Source organism: Sebastes fasciatus, chromosome 20 (genome assembly GCF_043250625.1).
Source record: "Sebastes fasciatus isolate fSebFas1 chromosome 20, fSebFas1.pri, whole genome shotgun sequence".
Lineage (NCBI taxonomy): Eukaryota > Metazoa > Chordata > Actinopteri > Perciformes > Sebastidae > Sebastes > Sebastes fasciatus.
This window is the reverse complement of record NC_133814.1, coordinates 18,687,393-18,715,336: the sequence shown is the minus strand read 5'-3', so window position 1 is coordinate 18,715,336 and position 27,944 is coordinate 18,687,393. Positions and strand designations below refer to the sequence as shown.

The 27,944-nt window shown below is 40.3% G+C and overlaps 1 protein-coding gene across 1 annotated transcript; it reads right to left on the bottom strand.

Moving 5' to 3' along the window:
• Nucleotides 1-3,390: 3,390 nt before the first annotated feature.
• LOC141758507 (G-protein coupled receptor 26-like) lies at nt 3,391-13,563 on the bottom strand. Its single transcript, XM_074620001.1, has 3 exons — nt 12,681-13,563; nt 10,786-10,899; nt 3,391-6,955 (listed from the first exon to the last, which is right to left on the bottom strand). The coding sequence occupies exons 1-3, from the start codon at nt 13,346-13,348 to the stop codon at nt 6,727-6,729; spliced, it is 1,011 nt and encodes a 336-aa protein (XP_074476102.1). The 5' UTR covers nt 13,349-13,563; the 3' UTR covers nt 3,391-6,726.
• Between the last annotated feature and the right edge of the window lie 14,381 nt (nt 13,564-27,944).

The following is a 27,944-nucleotide window of genomic DNA, read 5'->3' as shown; positions in this document are numbered from 1 at the left end:
GACATGCACCTGTCATCTATGTTTTGTGACAGGTGGAAACAAAATACAGAAAACCATAAAGGATGTCAAATACATTAATTTCCATGCTCATCCAGATATATTAAAGGCCTTGTAGACACACAGGTGTTTGTGCTTTGCGTTGATTAGCCCTCTGCAGCCTTCGTTAAGGTTTGTAATTACAGGTGTGTCTCTCCTGCTATGACATGTCAACATGTCTGCCGTGAAAAAAGTCCAGCATTTTATTTGAGTGAATTCTTTGGAGTAAATTCATCCACCATTACAATGCCCTAAAAAACTACTGGGCCCTAATCTGCACCAAAAACTAACCAATTCAACTTCCCCCCTAAGGTTTCATTAAAATGTTGTTTATTTAGATGTCCTAACAGCAGCCACACATATGCCATAACTACACGGTGTACACACAGTCAAACAGAAAGCATGTGGTGGCATATGGGAGAGAAACAAGAGCACAAGTGGGATAATGAGCACCACATGCTTTTTGTTTGTTGATATATGATGCTGGATCCTCCATCACAATTCTCACAAATGCACCTACGTGTCATTCAAATGTTGTGGTTTGTTGTTTTTTTTTTAGAGTTCGGATGACACAAAGCAGCATTCATAGTCCTCATTCGAGTCTTTTATTTTTGTATTTTTGTGGTTTTGCAACAGAAACAAAAATCCAAAAAACAGAACATTCATTCTTTGGCCTTTTCATACTTTCTATTTTTTGTGGTTTTCCAAGTACCTGTCAAAATAGATGTTATTCTACGCTTTTTTTTTCACGAATGACTGGATAAATGTGTCATTTTACGTTCACACATTTAGGAGGAAAATTGATCTTCATTGCACCACTGTACTAAATCACTCGAAAGCATGATTTATACAGATTTCACACACACAAAAGAAATTCATAGGCTAGGGATTCAGACTTTCGGAGCTGTGAGGTTAACTCCTTTTGGTTTCTGGACCCAAGTCAAAGGGTTATGAAGAGAAAAACAAAAAACGTTCCTCTGTTTTACAGAGCGAGGTGTCCACTTTTCACTCCGAGTTGTGGTTTATTTCGCACTCAGAGGGGGTCGGTTGACCAAGTGGGTTGAGACCAACCATGATTAAGATGTGTCTTACGGTCAGTGCCGCCCACCTGAAGATAATCACCGGCTCCTGGGGTGTGAATCAGTGTACAGAATCTCAGACGTGGCCAACTCAGCCAGCCACTGATGTCGTTTCATTACCACCTGCACTGTGGTGTGAACAGAAAAATCGCTTCCCTCCGACTCAGAGTGATTGCAGGTGGAAACAGTCGGAATTGCTGCGGATACAAAAGCTGAAAGTCTGTCGAACCCTCCCGTTGTTCCTTAAAGATGTGATTATGGCACTGATTTATCACTCCGTGCGATGCAGGCGAGAAGTTTCCACTCGTCACCAACATTTTCTGAGTGGTTAAGCTATCTTTTGCAGTGTTATTTTGAATTTTTTTCTCTCATCACCGAATCTCCTGAACAGACCAAAACCAACAATGGATTTATCCCACTAACGAGTGTTGATATAGCTTATTCTTCTGTGCCATGGAGCTCCACGGTTGTCTAAAAAACATTAAAAACACATAAAACAAAAAGCCACACCATTATATTTGGTTGACACATCACTTCATTACAGTGAACATAACCAGGGCAGTTCATTTTGTGAAAAACACTGATTTGCTAGTTTGAGGAACGTAGAGAAAAAAGAAAACTGTCTGCGTTCAATGTAAGATTTCATCGTAAAGTTTGGGTGCTTAATTATTTTTACATAATTAAACAATTTTTTTTGTATATATTCCATGTTTTTTTTAGCCATTGGCAAACTGTCAAATCCTCATGGGAGTAGTTGCTGAACACTAACAGAATTACTTTGTTTTTTAACTTTGTTAAAGGTTGTTCGGAGCATTTCTATGATTGAGGGATTGCCTCACATGGCGCTACTCTACCACGACGACGCCGTTGGTCGTTACTCTTCTATATCTTTACATAGTTGTCTGCTGCTATATTAATACTCTGAATTTTGAATTTAGCACCTTTAAAATGACAAGGTGTTTTAAGTTATCCATTTAAAAGATCTACCACAACCCAATGTGCAGAACTTGGACTACAGTAAGCTGTCTAAATTTTTTTTTTTTTATTTCCATCACCACTATCGAAACCAAATATCTTCATCGTTATTATTAACAGATAACAGTCCTCATCACCATTATCATCACATCGCCACCGTCATCAACTGTTTGTCATCTTAGCCATCTGTAACAGCAGCAGCAGCAGCATTGAGCCAGTGGTTTAATAAATTAGGAAGTACATAACAAAACACTTCAGGCAGTCACCATAACAAAATGAGGTATATTACACTCAATTCATCGTCACCTATAACAGTTCAAACTTAATTTGCATGTGAAGCAGCACATTCTGTAACACTCAAACAAATACAGTGTTGTCATAAATTACACATATCAAAAAGACTCAAAAATACTTTTCACGTTGTCATTTATCTAAATCTGTCAACATATTATATTGTGTTTAGCTTGTTTTTCACCAATAACCATCATGTATGACAAAAATAACGACTCTACATCAGTGCAAAACATCAGCGAGGAGTTCAGCCCAGTCGCCAGGAGAAAATGTTGGTATTGTACGTTTCTGCAAAACACGGGTATGTTGAATGTGGACGTTTTTGCATTCGGGCAGAGTAGGTGACATAGTGAGCGACCGTTATTGAAAATTACTTGGTATAAGAAGTGGCATAACAAGCGAGAAAGTCCACTACGGGTAGGTGGAACTGGTTTGTGGATGGGTCAAACAAACACAGGACTTTCACCAAGGACATTGCTGTTCGTGTATCATATGAAACCAAACATTGACTTTACACTTGTTACTTAACATTACGTAACAATGTCTGCTACAGCAATGAATGTATTAAGAGAACTGGATACAGCATTGGAGGCAGGGCCCCGTTCATTCCTATGAAAGTTGCTCAGTGGCGCAGGAAGCCAAAAAATGTTTGACTTCCAAAGATAAAATTACCCGGATCTTCTGTCGATCTTCCGCATTAATTGGGCACATAGAGCAGGCGCAGTAGCGTTTCTTTTAACTCCGCCTCCCAGCCTTCGCTCCAGCATCGGTCTGGGACTCATACATATGAACGGAGGAAGGGAAATAACTCTGGAGTTAAGTTGATTTCCCAATGTAAGTCTATGGGGAAAAATCTTTTTTGGCCCAACAGCATCACGTGATGGACACGGAAGTTATAATTCCACCATTTGGCCACTATAAAAATGAGCATCAAATCTTGGCACATTTTCTGGGGGCTTGGCTAAGGGTGGTTGTTATGTATTTATTTATTTGTTGCGTTACGTTGTTGCGTTACGTTATGTTTTTATGTTGTGTTATGTTGTTACATTATTATTTTAACACAAATCATGATGTATTTTCTAACCATAACCAAGTAGTTTTGTTGCCTAAACCTAACCAATCATTTCATAATAATAATGACGTGGCATTGTGTGTTTCTGCAAGTGTGACATGAGGCTGATATATTTATGAAATGCATTTTTGGTTCAGAAACGTCAACATTCAGCGTATCCCGTGGTTTGCAGTAACGTACCAACATTTGTTCTGGCGACTGGGTTGAGAAATTATCATGAAAAGCAGAGTTAGGGTACAGAAATACAAATTCTAGATCATTATGTGTTAATGAACGGAAGTGAATAAGGCAATGATTGACCCTATCTATATTGTTCAAGATGTGCAATTGTGAATGGAAAAACTCTAAACCGTCATATATTACAGAATTTAAGGCATCAGTTGTCTTGGAGTGTCATACAGTACTTCACAATGCATCATATATCCAAGACAACCATTTCTCCTCTGTATTATCACAAATAAAATAAACATGTATCAATTAGTAATAACATAAATATTCTATATCCATCTTCTCTTCTATTTCCAGAAACATGAAGTGCAGCTACTAATATTTGGCTCACTAGGCATCATTGATCATTTTGGCACTGTGTGATACATCCAGTATCTCACTGTTGGCCCCGTTCATGTACCATCTAAACACACTGTATATCCAAATCCATCAAAAACGTTTGCAATATTCTCTGTTTTCTGAACTCAGGTGCTATCTACAGTTTGTCGACTCTATAACAAGTGGAGCCCAGTCACAAGCCCTCTGATACAGAGCTGCCTGTCTTCTGATACAGAACACAAATGGATATAATAGGTACAACATGTAGTGAGTCAGATAACACTTCAGTCAAGAGGGCTCTTGGGCTTATAGGTCTTCAAGAAAGGCCTGGAAACTACTAAACTGCACAAGCAATGGGACTAAATAAATATACAGTAAAAAGGTGATATTGCCATCCTTCTATAGATATCAATCTCATTAAAAAACATATATACGCTGGTTGCCATGTATATTTCTTAAAAACACGAAACAGAGAGCAGAGATTATTTCTTTAGCTTTTCATGGACGGCCGTCATTGCTATTAAATACATCATATACATTTTCCTTTCCTGTCCGTCTTGCCCAAAATGTGTGATAAAGTATGAAGCGGTCTCTACGGTTTCACTCCTCTCTGTGAGCACAAACCCGGCCAAGTACAGTCCATCACGCTCCACTTGACTAAACAACCTGAGGGGCACATGTCAGTCATCTTGACAGCAAAGGCAGCCGGTTTTTGAAGGCCTATTTTTCCCGTTAAATCTCTGCTTGGCCGGGTCAGTAAGTAAGTCCTTCAAAACGATGGCAATTTGTTTACACACATGAAACACAGAAAAACACACACACTCTTGTTTTCTTCCTTCGTTGGCCCTTACACTACAGGGCAATGTACTAGAAAAATAAAAAGTACCTTAAATTTGTTAAATTGGGAGTGTGTTTTACCCCATCAAGTCTGAAATAACCTGAGCCGAACTGTCTGCTGTATGTTTTCATCTGTAATACAATTTGGGGACTGGTTTTGGTTAGACTAGATTTCAGTGCTACATACAGTGTGAACGTATCACTTGCAAACACTTTGCACAGACTAAAACAGACATACAGCCATTCCCTATCCTTTTTTCTTTAAACATAATATGAATACACGAATCCGGGGAAATACCGGAAGTAAACAAATAGCCATTACTGCGGTGGCGTCTCCCTACAATACACGCATGTTTTTGAAAGTGTACAATTTTTCTACTTTTACCTTTACTTTCTATGTAACGTTACTTTTGACAACGATATCTAGGAGTCTGGGAAGAACCTGAGCAGTTCTCAGCTGCCTAACGTTAGTGAAATATAATGTCAGCTAAGTTAAAACTGCTTAGTTAGCGTTAACTAACGTTAATGGGCTAAAGACTCTGTCTAGGGGATGCTCCCACAGAATAAATTAACTCAATCAACTAACTGTGGCATTATAAGCCGTGTTTCCATTCAATTGTCAAGTAAAGTTTAATTGAACTTTTGCAATGTTGCAAAAAAGAAATGTGAATTAGGCGCGTATATCCACTGGTTTGGAGTTACAGTTTTTTCGCAATTAATTTCTAATGAGATACTTCAAAATGCGAATAAAAATATGTTAATGGAAACACGGCTAATGTGAAATATAACGCTCTAACTAGGGAAATCTAATGACACTAAAATAAACACAATTCGGTCAGCATCACAAGCAGAACACGTACAAAGTGTCTGCTAACCGCGTTAACTGATAACTCTCAGCAGAATGCATTGTGGTTGCTCGTAGTGACGGCAGCTGCTGAAAACACGAACAGAACATTTAGGCGTCCTCGTAAAAGCCTTCAATTTTACTTTAATGTGTTTATTATCTACGCCGACCAAGTCACCAGTTTGCACGGTTAGCTGACAGATAGTACGTGTCCACAGGGTCATTTTCCCAGCATTGCACGCTTGATGGCCCACTAGGCACCTGATTGGACGAATGCTTTCACTCGTGGGCTTCTGCTGCTGCCAGCTTTCAAAGAAGAACCAACATGGCGGCTCGTTTGGGTACTTTTTTCTTGTATATTATGAAAATAGTTCATCGAAATATGTTTCTGAAAATATTTGAGGCGTGAAATAAGCCATGCAGTTGCCGAATCTTTCTTCATTTTAGATCAACAACGGCAAATGAGGAGCGGCCAACGTGACGGCCCGTCTCTCAAAACGCAACGCTGCGCTACCAGAATGCTTTACACGGCTGCTTACGTAGACAACAAATGGGAAGTGTGGAAATGACGGATCCTGTGGACATGAGTCACTAGGACTTGCCACCGCAGTAATGGCGTCGCTGGATGGTGGAACACACAAAGCGTTCGCCGGATTCGTCTATACTACAGTAATGTAAAACAAAATCAATGTATCGTATATGAGACTGAAAGCTATACCCTAGTTAGAATAATGAGGCTATGAACTGGCTGTTCTTCTTGGGCGAGCACATCTGTCTCTCCAGGTGGATGTGAAACCTGCCGTTGCTCATCGTCCTCACAAGTTCACTGCACTGATCGCTGTTCTTGGAACTCAGTATGCAAGCACAGTGGTATTCCCTGTGCAGGGATTTGCCCTTGTCTGTAGTCACTGTTTTTTTGGCATATCAGACCAAATTCAAGCAGACGCGGACAGGAACAACCAATATTTGTTCTCTTCTTCATCGAAGATAAATCAGCCTCATATTTCCCTGACAGTCGCCGGGTCATCCCTCAGCCCGTATCACTGTCACTCTGCCGTCGGTATGCTGCGCACTTGGTTCTCGTGCCCGCGCCCGGACGCGTTCAGGGAGCTTCGCTTCAGCAGCCTGTTGATGATGTCAGTGCACGTCTTCTTGTACTGGTGTCGGAGCAGGGAGTACACAAAGGGGTCGCAGGCTGCCTTGCTGTAAGCTAAGCACTTGGAGACAATTCCCCAGTGGGGGTTGATAGGCACCGCTGGAAATAACTCCACGATCCTGCAGGCAAGCATAAAGAAAGGGTGGTGAGGGAGGGAGAGCAGGGCAAAGGCAGGGACTGGAAAAGACGTGCATGCCCTAAGCTTATTATGCAGAAATAGAAATACATTTGCAAGACATTGTTGCCCATATGGGGCTTCTTCACTACTGCAGTTATGTAGAGAACATAAGAGTTTTTTTCTATATGGAGTCATTTATGTAAGTACCTATTCTCTCTAAAGATATTGTTAAAGATAAAATGTAGACAGCAGTTAAGTGAAACTACATTTAGAGTTCCTCTCTCTTTCTCTCATGCGTGTGGATATACAGCTCGTTCTTATTCCTAGGGCGCCAAATACCGAGACTTTGTCACAAAGACGCACAAGGCACCTTGTAGTGCCGGTATGTACGCACCAGGCTTTCCATTAACTACAATGTAAATGAATTTACAGTAACTTCTCCGAAAAAGTGAGTTGGGAGTGTGGTGGCGTAGTTTAAAGAGCGAAAAGACGAGCGAAAAGTTTGTTAAGGGGCCCTTAGCATCAGAAACCAACGCACGGAGGCACCCATTAGCTCTTAAACTCTCACGCTATTAATACTACATAACTTGCTCCAACCGTTGAATAATGCCGCGGGTGAGTTACATTGGAGTTAGTTGAAAGCCCGGTTCATCACATACTGTCACTAGACACGTAGTATCAATACCGTAAGAGTCCGCTAAGGGCGGGCTAAAGGGGGTTGAATCGGTCAAACAAACACAAGACTTTCAACCAGGAGTTCGCTGTTTGTGTCCCGTGAGAAACTAAAAGTAATGTTGACTTATTTTGTCACGTCAGTCTTTAGTTACGTGACTCGTTGGTATCGCCAGTCCCGTGAGTCGCTAGTCAGTGAAGTTACCGTCAACCATGACCGTTTCCTAACCCTAACTAAGTGGTTGTGTTGCCTAAACATAACTTCTTGTGAAAACAGAAGTTTATTTTGAAAGGACACTATGCATGTAACGAGCGTATATTGACACACCGCAAGAGGCGTACCCCGTGCATCGGTCTCCAATGGCGAGGGGCACTGACCAAGCGGTGATATTTAACGAGTTGGGAGCGAGAATGTGTTGATAGGGGAGGTGGATCATCAAACACAAGTCTTTCATCCAAGAGAACGCTCTGTTTGTGTTCCGTGCGTCGCGTTACAATCAGCTGTTCGTTCGTGTACCGCGTTCACAACGTTCAGTGTCATTTTCACTGTACAAACACAGTAGTTTTAAGCCCATCATGTAGTTCTTTCCTAAACCTATCTATAGTGGTTTTCATGCCAAAAATAAAGTGACACCGAGGGGCGTGACAAAGCGGCGATATGTGACAAGTTAGGATGAGAACGTGTTGGGATTTACAGCGTGACGCTACTTGTCATCTCATTTGCAGCAAGCAGCGTAAATGTCAGAAAAGAGAAAAGCGGCAGAGCCACCGGAAGACTAAAACAGACTCGTCTGAGCAGTAATGAGTGTCTGGAAACTAGCCAATTACCTCTGATTGTTATTTAATTGAGTATTAGACTGAGGGCTGAGCAGAAAACCACAAAGGACAGAGGACAGTGAGTTCTTCCAGCAGTCTGGGGAAAGAAATACTCTTCTGTACTTCAGATACTGTATATCTGATTTAAAGAGGCACATAATGAGCTTTGTTGTCTGCATCTCAACGTGATTCCACTCATGCTAAAACATAAAATTGGTGCGTTCACACTCATTTTTGCCACGTATAAAACCATTTTACCGTACGTGATGTCATAAAAGGTATAAAACTAAATTGCTGATCCTCTTCGCCTGCACTCTGTATGATTACTCTGTCCACAATCAGGCTCTGTCAGCACATTAACACTGGCCTGATATGGGCCAGTGGCCATCACTGGCATTTGCCCACACACTCCACGGCACCGAACAGGAGGTTAAGTCATCTGCCCCGGCGCACAGCGGGGCTTTTACTATACACACGATGACCCCGACAGCAAATGAGCTTTTAGCGTAATATATTCAGATTTTAATTAGTAAACTGCCATTTGCAGAATGAGAGCATGCACAGCGCTGCTATGCTCATTACTGACAGTTTACTGATAAAACTGTGAGTGCTTGTTGTCCGAGTGGATCAAAAACTCAACATTTAACTTTTTTTTTTTGACGACCTGATTTCATTTCAAAAAGGTCTTCCAATTTAAGATTTTAATTAAAGATGTTAATGGGTGATTTATGAAAGATAAAACTCACTTTCATATCCTACCAGACAGTCATCTAATCTCCATCTTCATCTCCCCGACATCTTATGAGGTGAGGTACATTTAAATAAGATATATGGGTACTAATTTATGGAACCTTTTTCTCATTTAGGTCAAATTATGTCATAAAGGGATCTTGCAAAGTTGTAGTTTAATGGATGTCTGAAGTTGCACGTATTGGGTCATTTGTAGAGCTGCAGCGATTAATCGATTAGTTGTAAACTATTTAATTAAACACCAACTATTTTGATAATCGATTAATCGGTTTGAGTAATTTTCTATGAAAAAAAGTAAAAATTCTCTGATTCAAGGTTCTTAAATGTGAATATTTTCTGGTTTCTTTACTCCTCTATGACAGTAAACTGAATATCTTTGAGTTGTGGACAAAACAAGACATTTGAGGACGTCATCTTGGGCTTTGGGAAACACTGATCGTCATTTTTACACCATTTTCTGACATTTTATAGACCAAACAACTAATCGATTAATCGAGAAAATAATCAACAGATTAATAAACAATGAAAATAATCGTTAGTTGTTACCTAGATTACCTGGGTGCTCTGGTGCTCGAGCATCCACCAAAAAGGTTGAGCACTCACTGGGAAGACTGATCAAAACAATAAATGATTACATAAATAAATAAAACTGCATCTTAAAAAAATGCATCTAGTTATATAACTATTACTGTATTACGAATCGCCATCCAATTAAAATCGTTACAGGTCTGAGCAACATAGCTTTATGCTGTGGCCAATATGTAGCCCAGTGTTTCCCATTAATTACCTAGGGACTCTTTCTACACTGGATAACTGTTTAAAACACTTGCAGAACATGTTAACTTCTGTATTTGTTTATTTAATAATAAGGATTTTTAGCTGTTCCCTAAGTTAAAACTAAACATGGGAAAGCTGCCTTTTAACGTCTATGCTGCTCAAATGTGGAACAAATTGCCAGAAGAGTTTGAGAAGACTTGAGACAATGCTCACCACAGACCTTCCTGTTTACCATTGCTTTTAATTATTTTTGTCAAAAATCAAATGTATTTGTTAGTTTGTGTTATGGTTCTTATTCTATGTGCGTTTGCCTGTTTTTATTGTTTTTATCATTTGTCTTTGGGTTGCATTTGTTTATAGTGGAGGTAACAAATTAGTCATAGGTTTCTTTACTCTCCCTGCACACTGTATTTTTTTATTTTCTCTATGTTCTTTGTATGATTTACATACACTTTCCTCTCACATGTCCACTCATACATCATGCCTCATGCGACATCCTCTCTGTGTCCATTGATTGATGTGGATTCCAGCTAACTAACTGATGCACCCGACGAACTTGAGGAGAAAAGTGCTAATGCAGCAGCAACAGCAGAGCAGAGGCATATTACTTATCACAAGGTCAGCCAATCTCATCTTCCAACTCTGGCCGGTGAGGAGAGTAAGCAGAGAGGAGGCAGAGAGGAAGAGGAGAAGGAGGAGGAGGAGGAGGAGGAGGGGGGGGGTTGACAGCAGAGGAGGGAGGTTTGGGGTATACCAGCAGAACAAAAGGGGCTGCCGCAGTGTGTGTGCCAGCGTGGTGGTTTCCCTCCCTCTCACCTTGTGATCACATAGGGAGCGAAGCAGAGCATAAAGGTGCCGATGAAGGTGCTGATCTTCCTCGTCGCTCTCTGTCGTCTTCTCTTCTGTTCCTCCAGGCAACGCTGGCGAACACTGGAAACACAGAAGGGAGACACAATGAGGGAAGACCAAAAAGTGTCTCCAGCAATATCACAAAAAAGACAGTATAGGAGTGGGTGTTTCATTCCTGTCGTGCAGGGGGTTAAATATAGGTGGCTGAGCTGAGGTAAAAATAATTGAGTTATCCTAAAGACACAAAGTGAGGATCTCCCCACTTGAAGAATTACAATTTCAACACCCTGTGTGTGAGCCTGAGTGCACCAAAGCTGTGATGTCATGATGACAAACTGCTTCAAGTAATAGGCTATGAAACGGAGGTCATCAATGTGAGGAATGGCAGGAGTTAGAACACTATAGCATGCACCTTATAGACAGTAGCTGTGATCTATACAGTATATAACCAAACTTACAAGGATGGATCTCTTACAAACACACACACACACACATTATATATTGTTTTTTCTAGAGGCAGAGTAAAGCAATCTCCGGATAGCATTTCAATAGAATCAGATTTTGCACTCCCTCTGAATACTGAGCACACATTTCAGATGTCAGCATCATTATCTGCACATTTCAGGCCTTATAAAATCAATATGAAAAGGAAGGATGACTCCAACTCCACTTCCTGAGTTTCCCCTCTTTTTCATCAGAGGGTTGATTTGTACAGTTTGTTCTTTTTTTCTCTCTAAATGCTCTCTTCTAACTAAACAATCTTAAAAATGTCCTTATTTGCTTTTCAAATGTTAGTCCACAGTGCAGACTGGTATAAGGTAGTAAGAGGTGCCCTGACTAACCATACACTGGTATAAGGTATAGTAAGAGGTGCCCTGATGCAGGTGCAACACAAGCAGAAATATACAAAGTTAAAGGTCCCATATTATAAAAAAGTGAGATTTTCATGTTTTTTTATTATAAAGCAGGCTTAAGTCCTATATAAATACTGTGAAAGTATTGAAACACTCAATCCACAGGGAAATACACACAGCCAGTATTCAGAAACTCTGCATTTGAAACAAGCTGTTCGGGTTTCTGTCCATTTGTGATGTCACGAATATACAATATTTAGACCCTTGACACAGTTTTAAACGTAAACATCCTAAATGTGTCCCAGTTTATTCCTGGTTGCAGTGTATGTGAATGTCATCAGCTGACAGGAAGTACACATGGACCCAAGCTGTTGCCTAGCAACGCAATTCCGTTGCAATTCCGTCAAAATGCGCTAAAACGGAGCGTTTCAGACAGAGGGTGAATACAGGCATATTCAGGCCGACAGTAGGAGGAAAATAACGTTTTTTTTTAACATTACAGCATGTGAACATGTTCTAGTAGAAACACAGAATACAAATATGAACCTGAAAATCAGCATAATATGGGACCTTTAAAGGAGCCTCACTCACCTGGGGTGTATATCCACCAGCAGCACCAAAGTTTGCATGGTAATAACATCGATCCTCTTACAGTGAAACCTTGCCACTTTGAGCACTTTGAGGTATATGACACACAGCACATTTCAGGCTTTAAAACTCAATATGAAAAGGAAGGATGGCTCCAACTACACTTCCTGAGTTCCCCCTCTTTTTCATCAGAGGGTTGATTTGTACAGTTTGTTCTTTTTTTTTTTTCTCTCTAAATGCTCTCTTCTAACTAAACAATCTTGGAAATGTCCTTATTTGCTTTCCAAATGTGAGTCCAGACTGGTATATGGTAGTAAGAGGTGTGTAATAGAAAATTACATTGTATGTAATGATGTCTCTTTATGCAACAGTGGAAAGTTACTGTCTGGAATATACAAAGTTAAAAGGAGCCTCACTCACCTGGGGTGTATATCCACCAGCAGCACCAAAGTTTGCATGGTAATAACATCGATCCTCTTGCAGTGAAACCTTGCCACTTTGAGCACTTTGAGGTATGTGACACACAGCACTATAAAAGACAGCAGGAAGGTGAAGGAGTGGAAGAACACGGTGAAGATGACGAACTGGGTCCTGGTGCTCGCCCTCGGGTTGGACAGGGTGCAGGACGCGTAGAGCCGGTGGTATCCCACCCAGGAGAAGCAGGTGGCCACCGTGGAGAAGGACGCACAGTGCGCCCACGTGTACCCGAGCACCAGAGCCGCGTCCCGGTGGCGCATCTTGGAGTGGTACCTCAGTGGAAACACCACGGCGATCCACCTGTCGATGCTCAACGCAGCCATGCTCAGCATGGAGTTGGTGGACAGGAAGGTCTCCAGGAAGCCCACGATCTGGCAGAAACCGTCTCCACCGGGCTGAGCCTTGCCCACGAGTCCAGCCAGAGTGAGAGGCATGTTGGAGACGGTGAGCAACAGGTTGCAGAAGGTGAGGTTGAGATTGAACAAGCCGGGCACCTGCTTGCGGATCTCCGGGTTGTAGAGGAAGCAGATCAGCACCAGGACGTTGGACAGCAACGACACCACGATGATCACAACCACCAACACAGAGAGAAGCACCTCCGCAGTGTCCATCCTGCATGTGGGCTCACTTATCCCCACTTTTTTGTGCGCATATCCAGTCTGCAGAATGGTACATTAATCATCCATAACCGTGTCCAAGCATCCCTCAGATATCTCCACTGGTAGGGTTTCTCTTTTTTTTTCTCCCCATGCAAAGATGATGATCAGGGGGATTCCTGCATGATAAGAAGTATTTCCCCTCGTTTTTTATTCCTGCAGGAAAAAAACAGCTCTGGTGCCAAAGCTCTGCTCTCTTCTGGCACTGCGTCTTGCAGTAGTGGGGTTTTGTGTCGTCCTGCATGTGATGCGCTCTCGAGGCATCACCCAGTGCATGCACACTGCACAGTGTGTGGGCAATACTTGATCTCTCCCCAGACTCCTTCTGAGGAAACACAAAGAACATTAATAAGTGGGGATTCCTGCTAGAGGAAAAAAAAAAGAAAAGGAAATTGTAGTGATTCCCCCAGAGAGTTTCCTTCCTGTCACACCATACCAAACTTGCAAGAAAAAAACCGTCAGATTTAAACAGTAAATGACAAATCTGATGCATTTGTTTGTTCTCTTTTTACTTGGAACACTAGTTTATTATTATTATTATTATTTTACATAATACATTATGAATTATTCAATGATGCCACCATTGTCTGATGCATTCAAGGTGTATTGTTTTTCTTCTTTAAGGTCTCCTTTAGATTGCTTTTCGAGGAAGACCTGGATGCAGCAGTGACATGACAGATGCAACACAGGCAACATATCCTCCTGAGACCCAGCCCATTGACATGTGTCCTCTGTAGTGGACATTTTGTCCACTTGCATATCCTCTTACTCTTTTGACTTACTCTATCAATCCCTGGTGTATTGTAAAGAGGACATCATGGGCTTTCCAGTGATATGGCATGTGTTTTTTTTTAATCAAGTTGAATGTATTCTTGGTTTAATATCACTCTATGGCCATAATCTGTTCATTTTTTAAAGTCTTTTCACACTGAAATGGTCCTACAGTGGACATGCTGTAAAATAAAAATAAAGTTAAAAAAGCCTAAATTGTAAGATTTTCTTTTAACCCTAAATAGGAAGGAAATCACACAAAAACAGTAATTGTAGTTCCCAGGAGGATATCCGGTAGAGGAAATTGTCACACAATATCCTGCTAAGAACACATATTTGAATTCAAATATTTAAATCATCCACACACAAAAAAGGGTTGATGCAAAAGCAATTGTCCAGTGATTTTCTTTTCTTTTTTCCCACTCTCTTATTTTGAAACTGATTGTTAAAAGACAAATGAATTCATGTTTCATTGATTTAAAACCATCATTGCATTCCAGCAGCATCTCTATATTCTCCTCATGCTTTGCTCAAATATCTTCAAGTCTGCTCCATCAGTTTGATAAGGAGCAACATCCTCCGTTTTCCTCCTGAAAGCCGGATGGATGACGCCCCCACACTTCTGCTGCCCCTCTGGACTTGAATGTGGGGGAATCTTTCCTCTGGAGCGTGGTGCTCATCCGAGTGTGCTGCGGCACGTGAAGCCGCTGGAGCAGCAGGGTGAGGTGGTGGTGGTGATGTGGTGGTGGAGGTTGTGGGCTGCAATAAGGGGAAAGTGGGGGTGGGGTGTCAGAGTGAGAGTGTGTGGGCGGAAAGAGTTATTGTTACTGCATGCACATTGTGTTTGAGATGTGATACTAAGCAGGCCACCTCTTCATTCTGGCAAAAAGGTGAACACGAGAGGAAAAAAGGGGAGTTTCTACTTGAAAGGGAGACTCATTAAAATGCCATCCTGTAATGGTGTCTGTGGAGTAGCCTATATGAGCTGATGTTTGCTCCTGATGCAAGGAGAAGGAGGCTGCAGGGGGAAGGACAGACAGCCCTGCCAGCTGCTGGGTGTTATTAAGCTGAAATGTGTCTCCATCTTGTTCCCAGAGTAAAGCTGTGATGGATGCATTTCCAGCATTATACTTGCACGTGTGATGGTGCCATCAGCATTTAGAGAAAGGAGCACTCCGAGCAGCGCTGTCATGCAGCTCCTTGTGCAGCTCTCTGCTGTCAGTTCAGAGGCCTTATCGGCACAGAGCCACCAGTTGATCTCAGGCGCAAGAGCAGCTTCTCCTAGGTGTCACTTTAATTATTCTTTTCATAATTAAATGTCAGCTCCGCAGACAATAAAGGCATCCTAAAAATATAGCTTTGAGTGATATGGATGGAGGTTTAATGTGCATGGCTGAGAGGGTGGCTTTTTGTTGTTCTAGCTGGCAAATTTTCGTTAAAAAAAGTGAGTTTTTTGCCAAAGATGCATCAGTCAGAACAAAGCCGCACAGACATCCCCATTAAGCACCGTGCCACATTAGACGGACGTGCACGGAAATAGCTTTTGATAAGGATGAATGGTGTTTTCAAAGATACATAATGTCCTCTTTTATTCCACCTGAAAGAGGCTTAATTTGCGGAGAGCATTATGTCCAGGCAGGTCCCTGTAAATGAAGTCTGGACACATGGGCTTTGACGCCTCCTGGCCTCAGGTAATATCACCTTTGTCTGATGTTGGTCGAGTACGTCTCACAGATTAATCAGAGACACGATAAACACACAAAATGTTAACGGCTCTTTGCCTATTTTTAGGAGGTAAATGTTAATAAAGTCAATCCAGGTAAAAGCCATTACGTCGTACTGATTTCATCATCCATCCATCACGAAACATTGATAAGAGGGATTTTTAAGCTTTGAGACTAGATCGTGCAAATGAATGCAAAGTTTGTGCCTGTAACAGTGGTAGCAGGTTTCAGTTTATTTACTTTATCTATGTCTATTCTTTTTTCTTTTTTGATTAATCGATTCATTCTTTAGTCTACAAAATGTCTAAAGATGATGAAAAAATTATTTTTCACAATTTTGTTTGTTTTGTTCAACCACCAGTTCAAACCCAAGGATATTCAATTATGAAAGATATAAAAACAGAAACAATGCAGCAAATTCTCGCGTTTTAGAAGCTGGAACCAGTAAGTTTTTCGCATTTTTGCTTGTTAAAGGACAATTCATCAATTATTAAATTTATAGACCAGTTGACTAAATGTTTAAGCGCTTTAGTTGACTTGTTTTTACCAGTTTGGTTAACGATCGCTCGCCTCTGGCTACATTTTAATCCAAGTGAAAAACTCTTACCATCGTCTGTATCGATTTTCTTCTTAAAGGTGCTAAAATCGAAAATCAGAGCATTTCTATTGCCTCCACACGGTTCTCAACATGGCGACAGCTGAGCTGACAGCTCATAGCTAACAGCCCTAACAGTTAAAACAACAGCAACAGTGCTGACTGAGCTAACAGTGTTTACCTGAGGGTGACCGGAGGGTGGGTCGGCGTTATCAGCTGTAACCGCCGTATGAGAGCATGCAGAGCGGCCGGCCCGTCTATGTCAATAAAGCACAGAGAAGCTCTTATTACAACACACACAGAAGGAGAGCGACTTCATTCTCTGCTCAGATAGACAGTGCTCCTCTATATCTTTACATATAAAATAGTTGTATGCGGGTGTATATTAATGCACTGAATATCATATAAAGAACCTTTAACTGTGAAATCATGTAAAAGATGGATTTTTGTATCACCTAAAATCTGAATTTTGTGGGGAATCCTTTGTGTTCTCTGTGTTTGAGATGAGTCAAGATATCTCAAGTCTGCAGATCTGCTCTTTGAGGATAATAGTTCTTGTCAGGGGATTTAACAAGTGCAGGACTCGACTGTGAGAGACGGTAGGATGAGAGAAAGCCTGCAGCTCTCCTCCTTTTTGCTGTGACAGTGTGGATTTGAATGCGCTGCCAGTTCCAATTCCACACTCGACTTCCCTCAGATTGGCAGGCTGGCGTAAATTTTAAACCTAGATGTGTGCTTTACGTTTTCCCGACTCACCTTAGAGTATAGACTTGTCACTTATATTTTGGACATATCTCAACTGGGGACGCAGGACTTCTATGTTGAGTTGAGAGGAACTTACTTTAGAAAAAAGTTTGGGGAATTTGGTGTAAATAAATTGGAAAACTTACATGTTATGTAACTCAGGAGAGTGCATACATACTATATGAGCTGACCGGTAGCACGGCGGTCTTGTGGTTCATAAAGGTCTCGTAGGTGAAGACAGGACGGAGACTCACTCAGACAAACAGTGAAATGCCAACCTGCAAGTGAAGGCGAAGGGAAGGTGTTGACACTGCTAACGATAATGCAGCTTCCTGTTACCCCTGGCTCAGTCATCACCACTGCAGCCCGTTTGATACTCAACATAGTTTGGTATGACAGCGTGCGTGTTTGTTAAAGAGGACCTATTATGCTTTTGGGCTTTTACCTTTCCTTTAGTGTGTTATATAGTTTTTTGTGCATGTAAAAGGTCTGCAAAGTTACAAAGCCCAAAGTCCAAGCCAAAGGGAGTTACACTCCCCCGCAGAAAAACTGCTCCTGGACTGCATGAAACACCTCACTTAAAGTCCCGCCTTTTTCTTCCGTAACATGGTGATGTCACCAAGTAACACATTTGCATAATACCTGCCTAGTGGCTAGTTTGGCACACCCTCAAACAAAGCTAGTTAAATCGGAGCAGGAGTGGAGAACGAAGAGTTTGGTTCGGTTCAGAGACCAATCACAACAGAGTCGGCCAACTGATCAATCAGAGCAGACTGGGCTTTTTGTTTTTCGTGGTGATGGGGGGGTTCGAGGAGAATCCCAAAATACAACTACAGTATGCACATAAAAATAAGCATAACAATTCCTCTTTAAAAAAGCATAAAGGGCAAAAGAAGTTAATTGTCCAACCGGCTAACTTAGCTTAGCACAAAAGTACCAATCATTTCTAACAATCCTAAATGGACCAGTACTTTTAATGCTTCAGTACATTCTGCTAATACTTCCGTACTTATCTGCTTATTTATTGTTCCCATGGTATTGTTCAAACATGGGCCCAGTGGTGGAAAGTAACCTTTACTCAACTACTTGTCCAGTTTTTAGGCAGTATTTCCATTCTGAGTCACTTTAAAGTTGCAGTGTGTAGGATTTGGCGTCATCTAGCGGTGAGGTTGCAGGTTGCAACCAACTGAAACTTCACCCGTGTGCCAAGCGTGTAGGAGAAATACAGTGGCTGACGCAAAAATGTGAAAACGCAAATGGCCTTATCCAGAGCCAGTTTGATTTGTTCGTTCTGGGCTACTAACTAACTCCGTGAAGAGGACCCGCTCCATATGTAGATATAAACTACTCATTCTAAGCTAACGAAAACACAACGATTATACACAAATGAAATCATAGTTATTAATATTATATTCCCTTTCTACCAATAGATTCCCCTAAATGCTACACACTGTTCCTTTAAGTGGAAATGTTATTCCACTACAGCCATAGTTAATAGTCACAATGCAGATCAAGACTTTGCATACAAGACATTTCGTCTTGTACAGTATATTAGCTCCATCTCGACCAGCTGCATTAACATGCTGTAGTAACAATAATCCAATAATGTAACACTGGTAACACTCTGAGTGTTGTATATGATTGTTAGAAAAGCCTCCCTGATAAGAGGCTGCTGTCTGTGTCCTCCATCTGTATGCCTGGCTGGGCAGTGCACCACCAAAACCCTCCTGAACAATGTGAGGCTCCCGTCATTTCACATTAGCCGTGAGGATGTCGAGGAAACCCAGCACCGAGGCCGAGCTCGCCATCAGCAATTTATAATCAGAACACTGTTAATACAGGCACCGAGCTATGGAGTACAAGCTTATTTTCATTATGGATCCCGGAGGGTTTTGGCAGTGTGACAACATGCTCAAGGCTGTAAATAGGCAACTGTCTCGAGTATAAAAACCAAAGGATTTTAGTCTGACATGATGTCAGTGTGGTGTTGACAAATTGCTTTTAGTATAATATTTGGACGATAAAACATCCAGCTGTAATTATGATCTGTAGCTGGACGGACTTCTGTGAATATTTTCTGCTCAGCGTCTGTAGCATGGAGTCAGATTTATAGCATCATTATGTAAAACTGTTGAACCTTACAGGAAAGAGCTGTATTTTTTGAGCCAACGTTGACAGAAGAAAAAGAAGGGTCACTGAGTTTGATAGCAGAGGGATTTGCACCGCATTACAAAATAAAAGATGTTTTTGCACATTCACCCTTGAAGGCGTCAATCCAGGTCGTATATAGTGTCTCATGCACAAGGCCCTCTGTCTTTCATTGGTTTATTTCACAGATGAGTTCACAGTGTCGTTATCAGCTGTTCTTTGACACCTGCGCTACATCAAACCGCTGAAAGCAAACACAATCTGCAATGTATTGATCTGCTTATTAGCAGTTCTCCGGCAAAGTAGTCAGACTTGACACAGACTAAACGTGCAGCGCAGGATTATATTGTGTCTTGTGTTTACATCGTACGAACTTTCAATGTATTGAAATGCACAAACTATATTTTTTCTAAAGCCGTTGACTTGATTAGATTTCTCCTCCGCACCGGAGTGGGAATTAAAATGTTTCTTCCTGACACCAGTTAAATCACATATCATATTGTAGTCATTTGAAGGTGAAAGCAATCCTGTTTTCTAATAAACAGAATAGTTGTGTATACTGTCTGAGATTGAGTTATTAATCTAAGTCAGCACAATCCAAAACTAATGAAAGAGCAGATCTGACAAATAATCAGTCTGGTCTTGAAGCCTGGAGCAACTGACTAAAAGTCTTTGAACTTTGACCTTTATTTGACCCTATAAAAATGAACCCACATGAGATAATATCCATTATTTTTGACTATGATGACTAAAAGTGTAGATTAGAAAACGTATTTAATAGCTAGAATTCCACCCTTCAAGGGAATTTTTTTTTGCAATGCAGGAAAAATAATCAGTATTTGTCAATATTAACTGTTTTACCCCCTAAAGCCAGAAACCAATGAACTATAAATGTTTCATAGACAGTAAACGCAGTCATCCCCAAAAAAATCCATAAAATTTTGTATTGCTCAAGATTACAGCTATTGTTCCCTTAGATAGAGCACCTCAGAGAGAGACCACGCAAGTTATTAAATAAACAAATTTATAATACAATACAAAAACAATTATTTAAACAGGGAACCACAATGGTAATGTTTTGCTTCCTACTTTTAGATAGTTAACTTCACAATAATATGTTGACTGAATAGAAAAATATGCAATAAACTCACCAAAACACAGCAACAATAGTGTTCACACCACACCACAAACAGTAATAAAACTGCAGCATAATTACTAAGATATTTCCATAAAAAATAACCAGTGAAAATAAATTAAAATTAAATTCATAACACAATGTGAATTTTCCCCAATACACCCCACGTTCATCCCCAGAAAGGGGAAATTCTAATTATTAAAGGAGTCTGGTGGCTTTGAAGAGAGCATAGATAACAGCTTCAGTTCCCCGTTGGAAAGGGCTGTCTGACGGCAAGGTAAATCGGTGAAAATATTCTAAATATAGCGTACACTTAAACTGATATTGTTTTTTTTAGGTGGGCCTTTCTTTTAGGTAAAATACGTTTTGCTGCTGGCCCCGTCCACAGCAGTACATTACTTTACTCCCTTGCAGTAACTCCTGTCTGCTTCTGTGCTGTAGGTAATACACTGACTATAGATAAGTACCTCATACAACCCCACTTCAAATCACCCGAACTATCCCTATAAGGCGTCAAAAATTGACGCGCTAATGCATTGAAAATGTACACTTTAACATGCCAATTCACTTTAATCGCCTCTTGGCTCTAGCTCTGTACTTAAATGAGTGGTATTGATCCTCTCGTCTAACTCTCTGGAAGAGAGCAAGTATGTGTATTTCATGTACATATTAAGCCATAAAAAGTGCATCTTTATCATCATCAATCTCATGTAGTTACAGTTTTATCTTAAAAGGAAAGTACAGTGTATACTGGCACGCTTTGGAGCACTCAAGAAAATGTAATTTTTCTGGGATTTGCGCATCACTGCAAAAGCTAGACTGCTTATCTGAGTGTATTGTGGGAATGCCTGGAATATACAGTGGTGGGAGGCATCAGCATCGCGGCACAGTGTGTCACTGAGAGGATAAATCAGTGTGCAGCAGCATCAAGAACAAAAGCCATGTGCACTGAGGAGGAGCCAAAGGGCACTTGCCTTGCTTCTCTGAGATAAGAAATATGATAATAATATGATTCTTGCTCCTGTGATTTTTTCTGGATGCCCTCCCTACCCACATGTAAATGTAAATGTAGCCCAGGTGGACATCTGTAGCTGTTTCCATCCATCCTTGATAATCACCTGAGCTCAACAACCTGCTATGTCTGTGTGTTTTAAACCTTCTTATCCCCCGCTTCGTGTTGAAAAGTCAATTTTCTCATTCACCGATCTAATTCACTGCGAGGATTAATTTGCTCCCCTAATTTGATTTCACAGTAATTTAATAAATCCCAGAAAAAAATTTCATTAGTGTTCCATTCACCTTTGAGAGAAACCTTAATTAGAAACGCTAATGCGTAATTATTCTTTTATTTCCGGCTTATCGTAGCCAGCATGAATAGGTTGCAACAAGGGGATGACAGCAGATTTGGGCTTCAGAGAATTAATTTCATATGATTACATGAATATGAGAGTGTAATTTGTTTTTTGTTTTTTTTGCCCCTGTTTGCATGAAGCCACTCTATATAGCTTGCAGGAGACTGCAATTAACCTCCAGTGTCCCCTCAGTGATGTAACCATTAATGCATCATTAAGGTAACTGTTTCTTTAAGTGATGGAAACATGATCAGATCCTTTAAGGATAAGCTCTATTAAATCTCTGAAGGAATGTATTGGAGCTTGTTAACAATACACAAACATGCTGGAGACTTACCAAACAATGTCTCATAATCACCTTGTTTATGAGTCATATTATATTTAGAAACCTGCTTCACAGTTTAGCAATTGTCCAGATTGAAAAGCAAAAACTGTGGTTTACTTATTTGTTGAGGTGGCTGGATTATAAAAGAGATTATTTTACAAATTTACTGGCGTGATGACACAAACTCAGCCATTAAATCATGCACTCGTGCCATCTAGTGAAACACTGCAGTATTACAAGTCTCTGTTGAACGAATGAGTGATGAACTACGACTGCAGCAAAGTTAAATCGGCGGTTCCTCCTTGTGGCAAAACAAGGTCAGTGCTGTTTTTATCAACTTCATCATTTTCCTGCTATTTATATTCCACGTCTTGTTGTGAGTGGCATTTCTAAATTGCATGTCCAGCTTGTCATGGATGTAAGAATTATTCGACACCTTTGAGTGTAAGCAAGAGGTGACCTACAGATTGGGATGACAGCCAAGAGACTGTTTGACAAGATGAAAGATTTGTAGGGGGAGACCGGTGGCAATTATAACATTCTTGGGTTTTGATGACTCAAAAACCTCTTGAGCTATTTGAATACATTTTCTATGCAGGTAACTTGTATTTGTGTTCTACTTGTTAACAGTCATCAAATGTTTTTACAAGCAATGTTAGAGACACAATATCACTTGAAACACTATAAGTCAAATGTTACAATCTGCCCCCACGTGCAGGGGCGATTGTAACAGCATATGGGGGCAATTGTAACAATACAAGTAATACCTTCATATAAACCACAATAAACTACCAAGAATATACATATAGTTAAAACAATTTAATATCCATTGGCAGGCATCATCACAGACCCTGTGCATAATGAGTTTCATGGTTCTGTCTTGTTTCTAATTGGAGATACTGTATCTCAGATGTTACAATTGCCCCCGGTCTCTACCAAGATTTTTTTATTATTCTACAAGACATACTCAGTTTCTATCCAAATATTTGCACTTGCACAAAGACACTGGATCCTTTAAGTGCTGCTAATTCTGAAAGGTAGTTTAAAAGAGAACAATATTCCTGATTTTATGGACAAAGTAACGGCAAGTAAAGGTGAGCCCGACCTATTTAAATGTCAAAGGTCAGCGTGAAGGGCCCAAGACAAAACTCTATTTAATCTCTGCAGTGTTTTGGGAGCCATTGTCCTGATGCTGCAGCTGGGATGAAGCCACTTCACTGCTTGTTGAAGAGTACCGGCAGGCTCACACAGGGGCCATTAATGTTGCCCCACCTCTTCCCCAGTGCTACCCCAGGAGCCACAAGCTCCATAATGGCTCCCACTCTCTGAATTAATGGCGCTCACCGCCGGCCGTATGAAAAAAAAAATTGTGATTTTAATTATAGGCCTCGGTGGTACCAGAGAGGGAAGCTGAAAGAGGGCGGCAGGGGAAACCTTTTGTGCCTCCAGAGGCAGCAGCCGAGCTAATTCATTGGATCCCACTCTTGAGAATTAAGGGTTTTACCACGGGTGAATTAAAATAGGAATTTATCAAACGCAATTAATGTTGGAAAATATGAGTTGTCCCTCTAAAGTCTTACTTTTTTTTTCTTTTTTTTTGACCAAAAATAAGATACAGATTGTCATCAAGTTGTAAAAAAATTGTAAATCTGTTTTTTTATGTTTTATATTTGGGAGTTTGTATGGGTTTTTATTTGATTGTGTTAATGTTTTTTACATTTTTTACTACATTATATTTTCACTATATTTTCTTATGTTGATGTCTATATTTTTATATTGTGTCATTAAATGTAAAGCACTTTGAGTTTACGTGTAATTAAATGTGCTATATAAATAAAATTGCCATTGCCATCATCATACCATGTCACGTTGTCACTCTTTATGTTACAAAGTCGTCGATGTTAATGCTCCCTGCTGGTTGTGAAGCAGTGATGAGCAATTTATTGATCCAAGATTTGTTCCTTTGTCATCTTAGGACCTGGACTTTATAGGTTTTCAACTTTGAAACACAAACTTGAAATTACACTTCTATAAGAATTTGTTTTTGTCGTCTCTTATGATAAACATGGGGTGCACAATTAAAAAACAATCAAGACTTCTGTATTATTTTTGGCTTTACTTTTTTAACACTTCCATTGCCCTGCAGTCATTTATTTATCAGACTATGCTAACAGAGGAGGTCAGGCTCAGGATGTCCGTCTGCCAGCTCAGTAACAGTATCCAAGCGGAGATGGATGGGCAGAGTCAGCACCTGCAGTAAATGTCCATAATCCACTGTCAGCAGCCAGCATGAGGATTTCTTAAACTTCTAAGCGGTGGCCAAAACATCCCAGCATACCAATAAACAGACCATCAGTCAGTGCAAAGATTAAGTTTTTATAACTGATTGGTTTTGTGCCAAGTTAACCTGAGGGGCAACAAGAAGACACATATTATATACGTATTATATTCGTCCAGATTTGTAGTGATTAATTACTGTTGTTTGTCTTTCTCTGAGTTATTTAATGATGAGACGAACCAGCTTGTATTACTCATCTGTTCACTGGAATTTTCCCAGACAGACAAATATTAAACAAGATTTAAAGGGGTTCTTCTTCAGCATAAACCATCAGCAAGATTTTGACATTAACGGCATCTCCTCCCTTTCCAAGACTGCGGTAACGTGAGTCGGCGAGTACAAAACCGTGGTGACGCCGTTCCCCTCGCTCAGAGGCCTTACCATAATAACACTACTTTAAGAGCAACGTAAGTCACACGGTGGCTGGCGGTAAACTAGGCGTTAACACAAACTCATTTTAATGCCACTAATTTCATTAACGCAATCGATCTTTTGGAGGTTGTAGCAGGCTCAGTTTTAAAGCTAGAGTGATGATACTGGCATCATATGAAACTAGAAAACCTAAGGAACCCATTGGTAACAACATGTCATACTAGCTTGTCGTAAAGGAGGTTAAATATTGCTCCAAACTTACACTACATTTTGGTGAAGAAAAACTGGCATGGCCATTTTCAAAGGGTACCTTGACCTCTGACCTCAAGATATGTGAATGAAAATGTGTTCTCTGTGTACCCACGAGTCTCCCCTTTATGAATATTATTTTCCATTTCTGCTAAAGGATGCCCCAAAATGCTACACACTGGCCCTTTAAAACAGACGTATTAAAGGTACATGCCCCGTAGAGAGCAAAGGGAGACAGCCAGTCCATTGAACATCCCTTTCACCTGAAACCCAAGAAGCACCTCTTAAAGAGAGTCACTTGCAATCAGAAAGCCTCCATTTAATTACAACACACAGGAAATTACCGAGTGAATGGGTCAGGCGCTGATAAGAGGCTGAGCCCCGGGGATGACAGCTCCTGAAACCCGAGGAGGCCCAATCTCAAAGCAGACTTATCACAAAAGGCCAAGTCTGGAAGCCTGACAATCTGATTGTACTGTCATCCAGATTCATAATTAATATATTTATCAAATTAATCGCTGAAAAGAGCCCTGGCCTCCTGAACAGTAGGCAGATTCATTTGCCGCTGGCTCGGCTTACCGCTAATAACAGTGTTGTCAGGGAAATAGGCCCAGAGTGGGTCAATGCCCCGGACCTCATGACAGACAAATTGCTCATCTGTGTAGAGATGATATGGGGAATTTAGAGAGTGAAAGAAAGAAAAAATGTCATTGTTTGGTGACAACCACAATTGCACCCTTGTTTCAGATTGTGAGCACCAAGTTGGAGGAACATGAAAGGGGCATTTTCTGTTTGGGGAGAGAATGAACATACCTGTTGTTATACGTCTGGTTTTACAAATCACTCATCAAAGGGTTCGTCGCTGCCATATGTTGTTCAAGTGAAGAAGAGTCTTTCATCACCTGAATGAAAATAAAACAGTATTATATAACCCTGAGCTGTTATTTAACCAGAAAACACAGCACCAAGGCTGCATAATCTACTTTTTTTATAACAAAGAGCTTTTTTGTGTGTTGATCTGGATCTGAATCAAAATACACAATGAGAGACAGATTTACACAAGATTTCATTCACACAAGTGCAGTAGTTCATGAGAATATGGTGATAAAGTTCAAAAGTGCCCGTAACAGAGTTTAGAAATGAAGTAATACGCTGTTCATCGTGCAATGGCCTAAACATCCAATATATTTCAACGAAGTCTGGCAATGAATTTTGGAGTTATCATGCTAACTAACAAACAAACAGGCCGACAACATAACCTTTTATCAAATCTCTTGTCAAACTGATCTCAGATCATATTTTGATATTTAGAACAGGAAAAGACACGTTCACCAACTTCATGCTTAAAGGAAAGGTTCACATTTTTAGATTGAAAATGTTTTTGGTTGATGTAATTGTTCTTCCTGTCTATACCGGCTATGAAGGAATCTCTTATGCCTCCAATGTAAGTGATCAAGGACAAAACCCACAGTGTTTGTTCTCTGTGAAAATGCTTTCCTGAATTTAGCCAAATGCTAATGTGAGAATATTCAGCAGTCTGAGTTAAAAAAATCAAATATGTTTAAAAGTCTTTTTAGTACAACATTCCCTTAGCAAGAAAATACTGTCCACAGAAACAGAAAGAGTGAATTTCAAATTAAAATGAATTATTATCTAAATCTTTAAATTTGTCCGACTTATATTCAAAAATGTAATGATATTAAATTAACCATGATATAAAACAGCAAAAAGCAAGAAAACCACACATTTGAGAAGTTGGAACCAGCAAAAATTTTTCATTTTTGCTTGATAAATTACTTAAATGGGTACTGCGGAGATTTAGTATTGCATCTCCATAAAGTTAGGGGAATCACAAGAGACAGATTTGAAAAGAAATAAATGAAATCAAAGCAGCAGAGGCCATGACTTTTAAACTCCAAAACACTGGATCCTATAGTGTTCCTTTTGATTAATTATCAAAAATTTCAGTCATCTACTGATGAAATAATTGACAGTTTCAGCACTAAAACACACAAATGACTCCTACAAATGTTGACAACTTAGAGATACGATATGTATTCCATCTCACCGCAGTAAATTGTGTTCTAATGTATTCGTTAACATTATGTAAAGCACTTTGAATTGCACTGCAGAGCTACCCACAAATCTCCTCACCTACAGCTGAGCTATTCTAGCTGTGCCAAAATAAAGGACGCATTAACCTATAGGAATGTGCAACAAGTCACCTGAGCCACAGGACCACATTAGCATCAGCTCCAGGGTCTAGAGTAACCACAGACTGACACAAACATCTGACCTTTAACCATCTCAACAGGACTGTCAGTCAGCCAGGAAGATGTGCGTAAACTAAAGCAGGATGTATTTCAAGTGGTCATAAACTAAATGTAGTTCATTGCAGTTATTTAATCACTAATGTGTAAGCTTGTAGTGGTTTTAAAATAGTCTTGAAGCAATTCTCTGTAAATTTGTGCAAAGCTTCAAGTGTCCTAAATTTACAAAAGTTTCGACGTTTTTTTACTTTTATTCCCTCTCCTCTACCAGTCGAAATTAAATTGAGGAATACAATTATGTATGAGCAGTGTAAATCTGTCCAAAAGCCAAAATAATTTCACTTCCTGTGTTGTTATTGTTGTTGTTGAGAGACAGAGAGGCCTTTAATAGAGCAGACCCTTTTCTCTATTAAATACATGGTGTCACCCCTCGTTGTGTCGGAGGCTCTAATTACAAATTGGATACATATGGTTCAATTTAGCGCGCTAATGAGAATGTTGAAAAGCTGCCGGGTGAGAGTGAAGGGG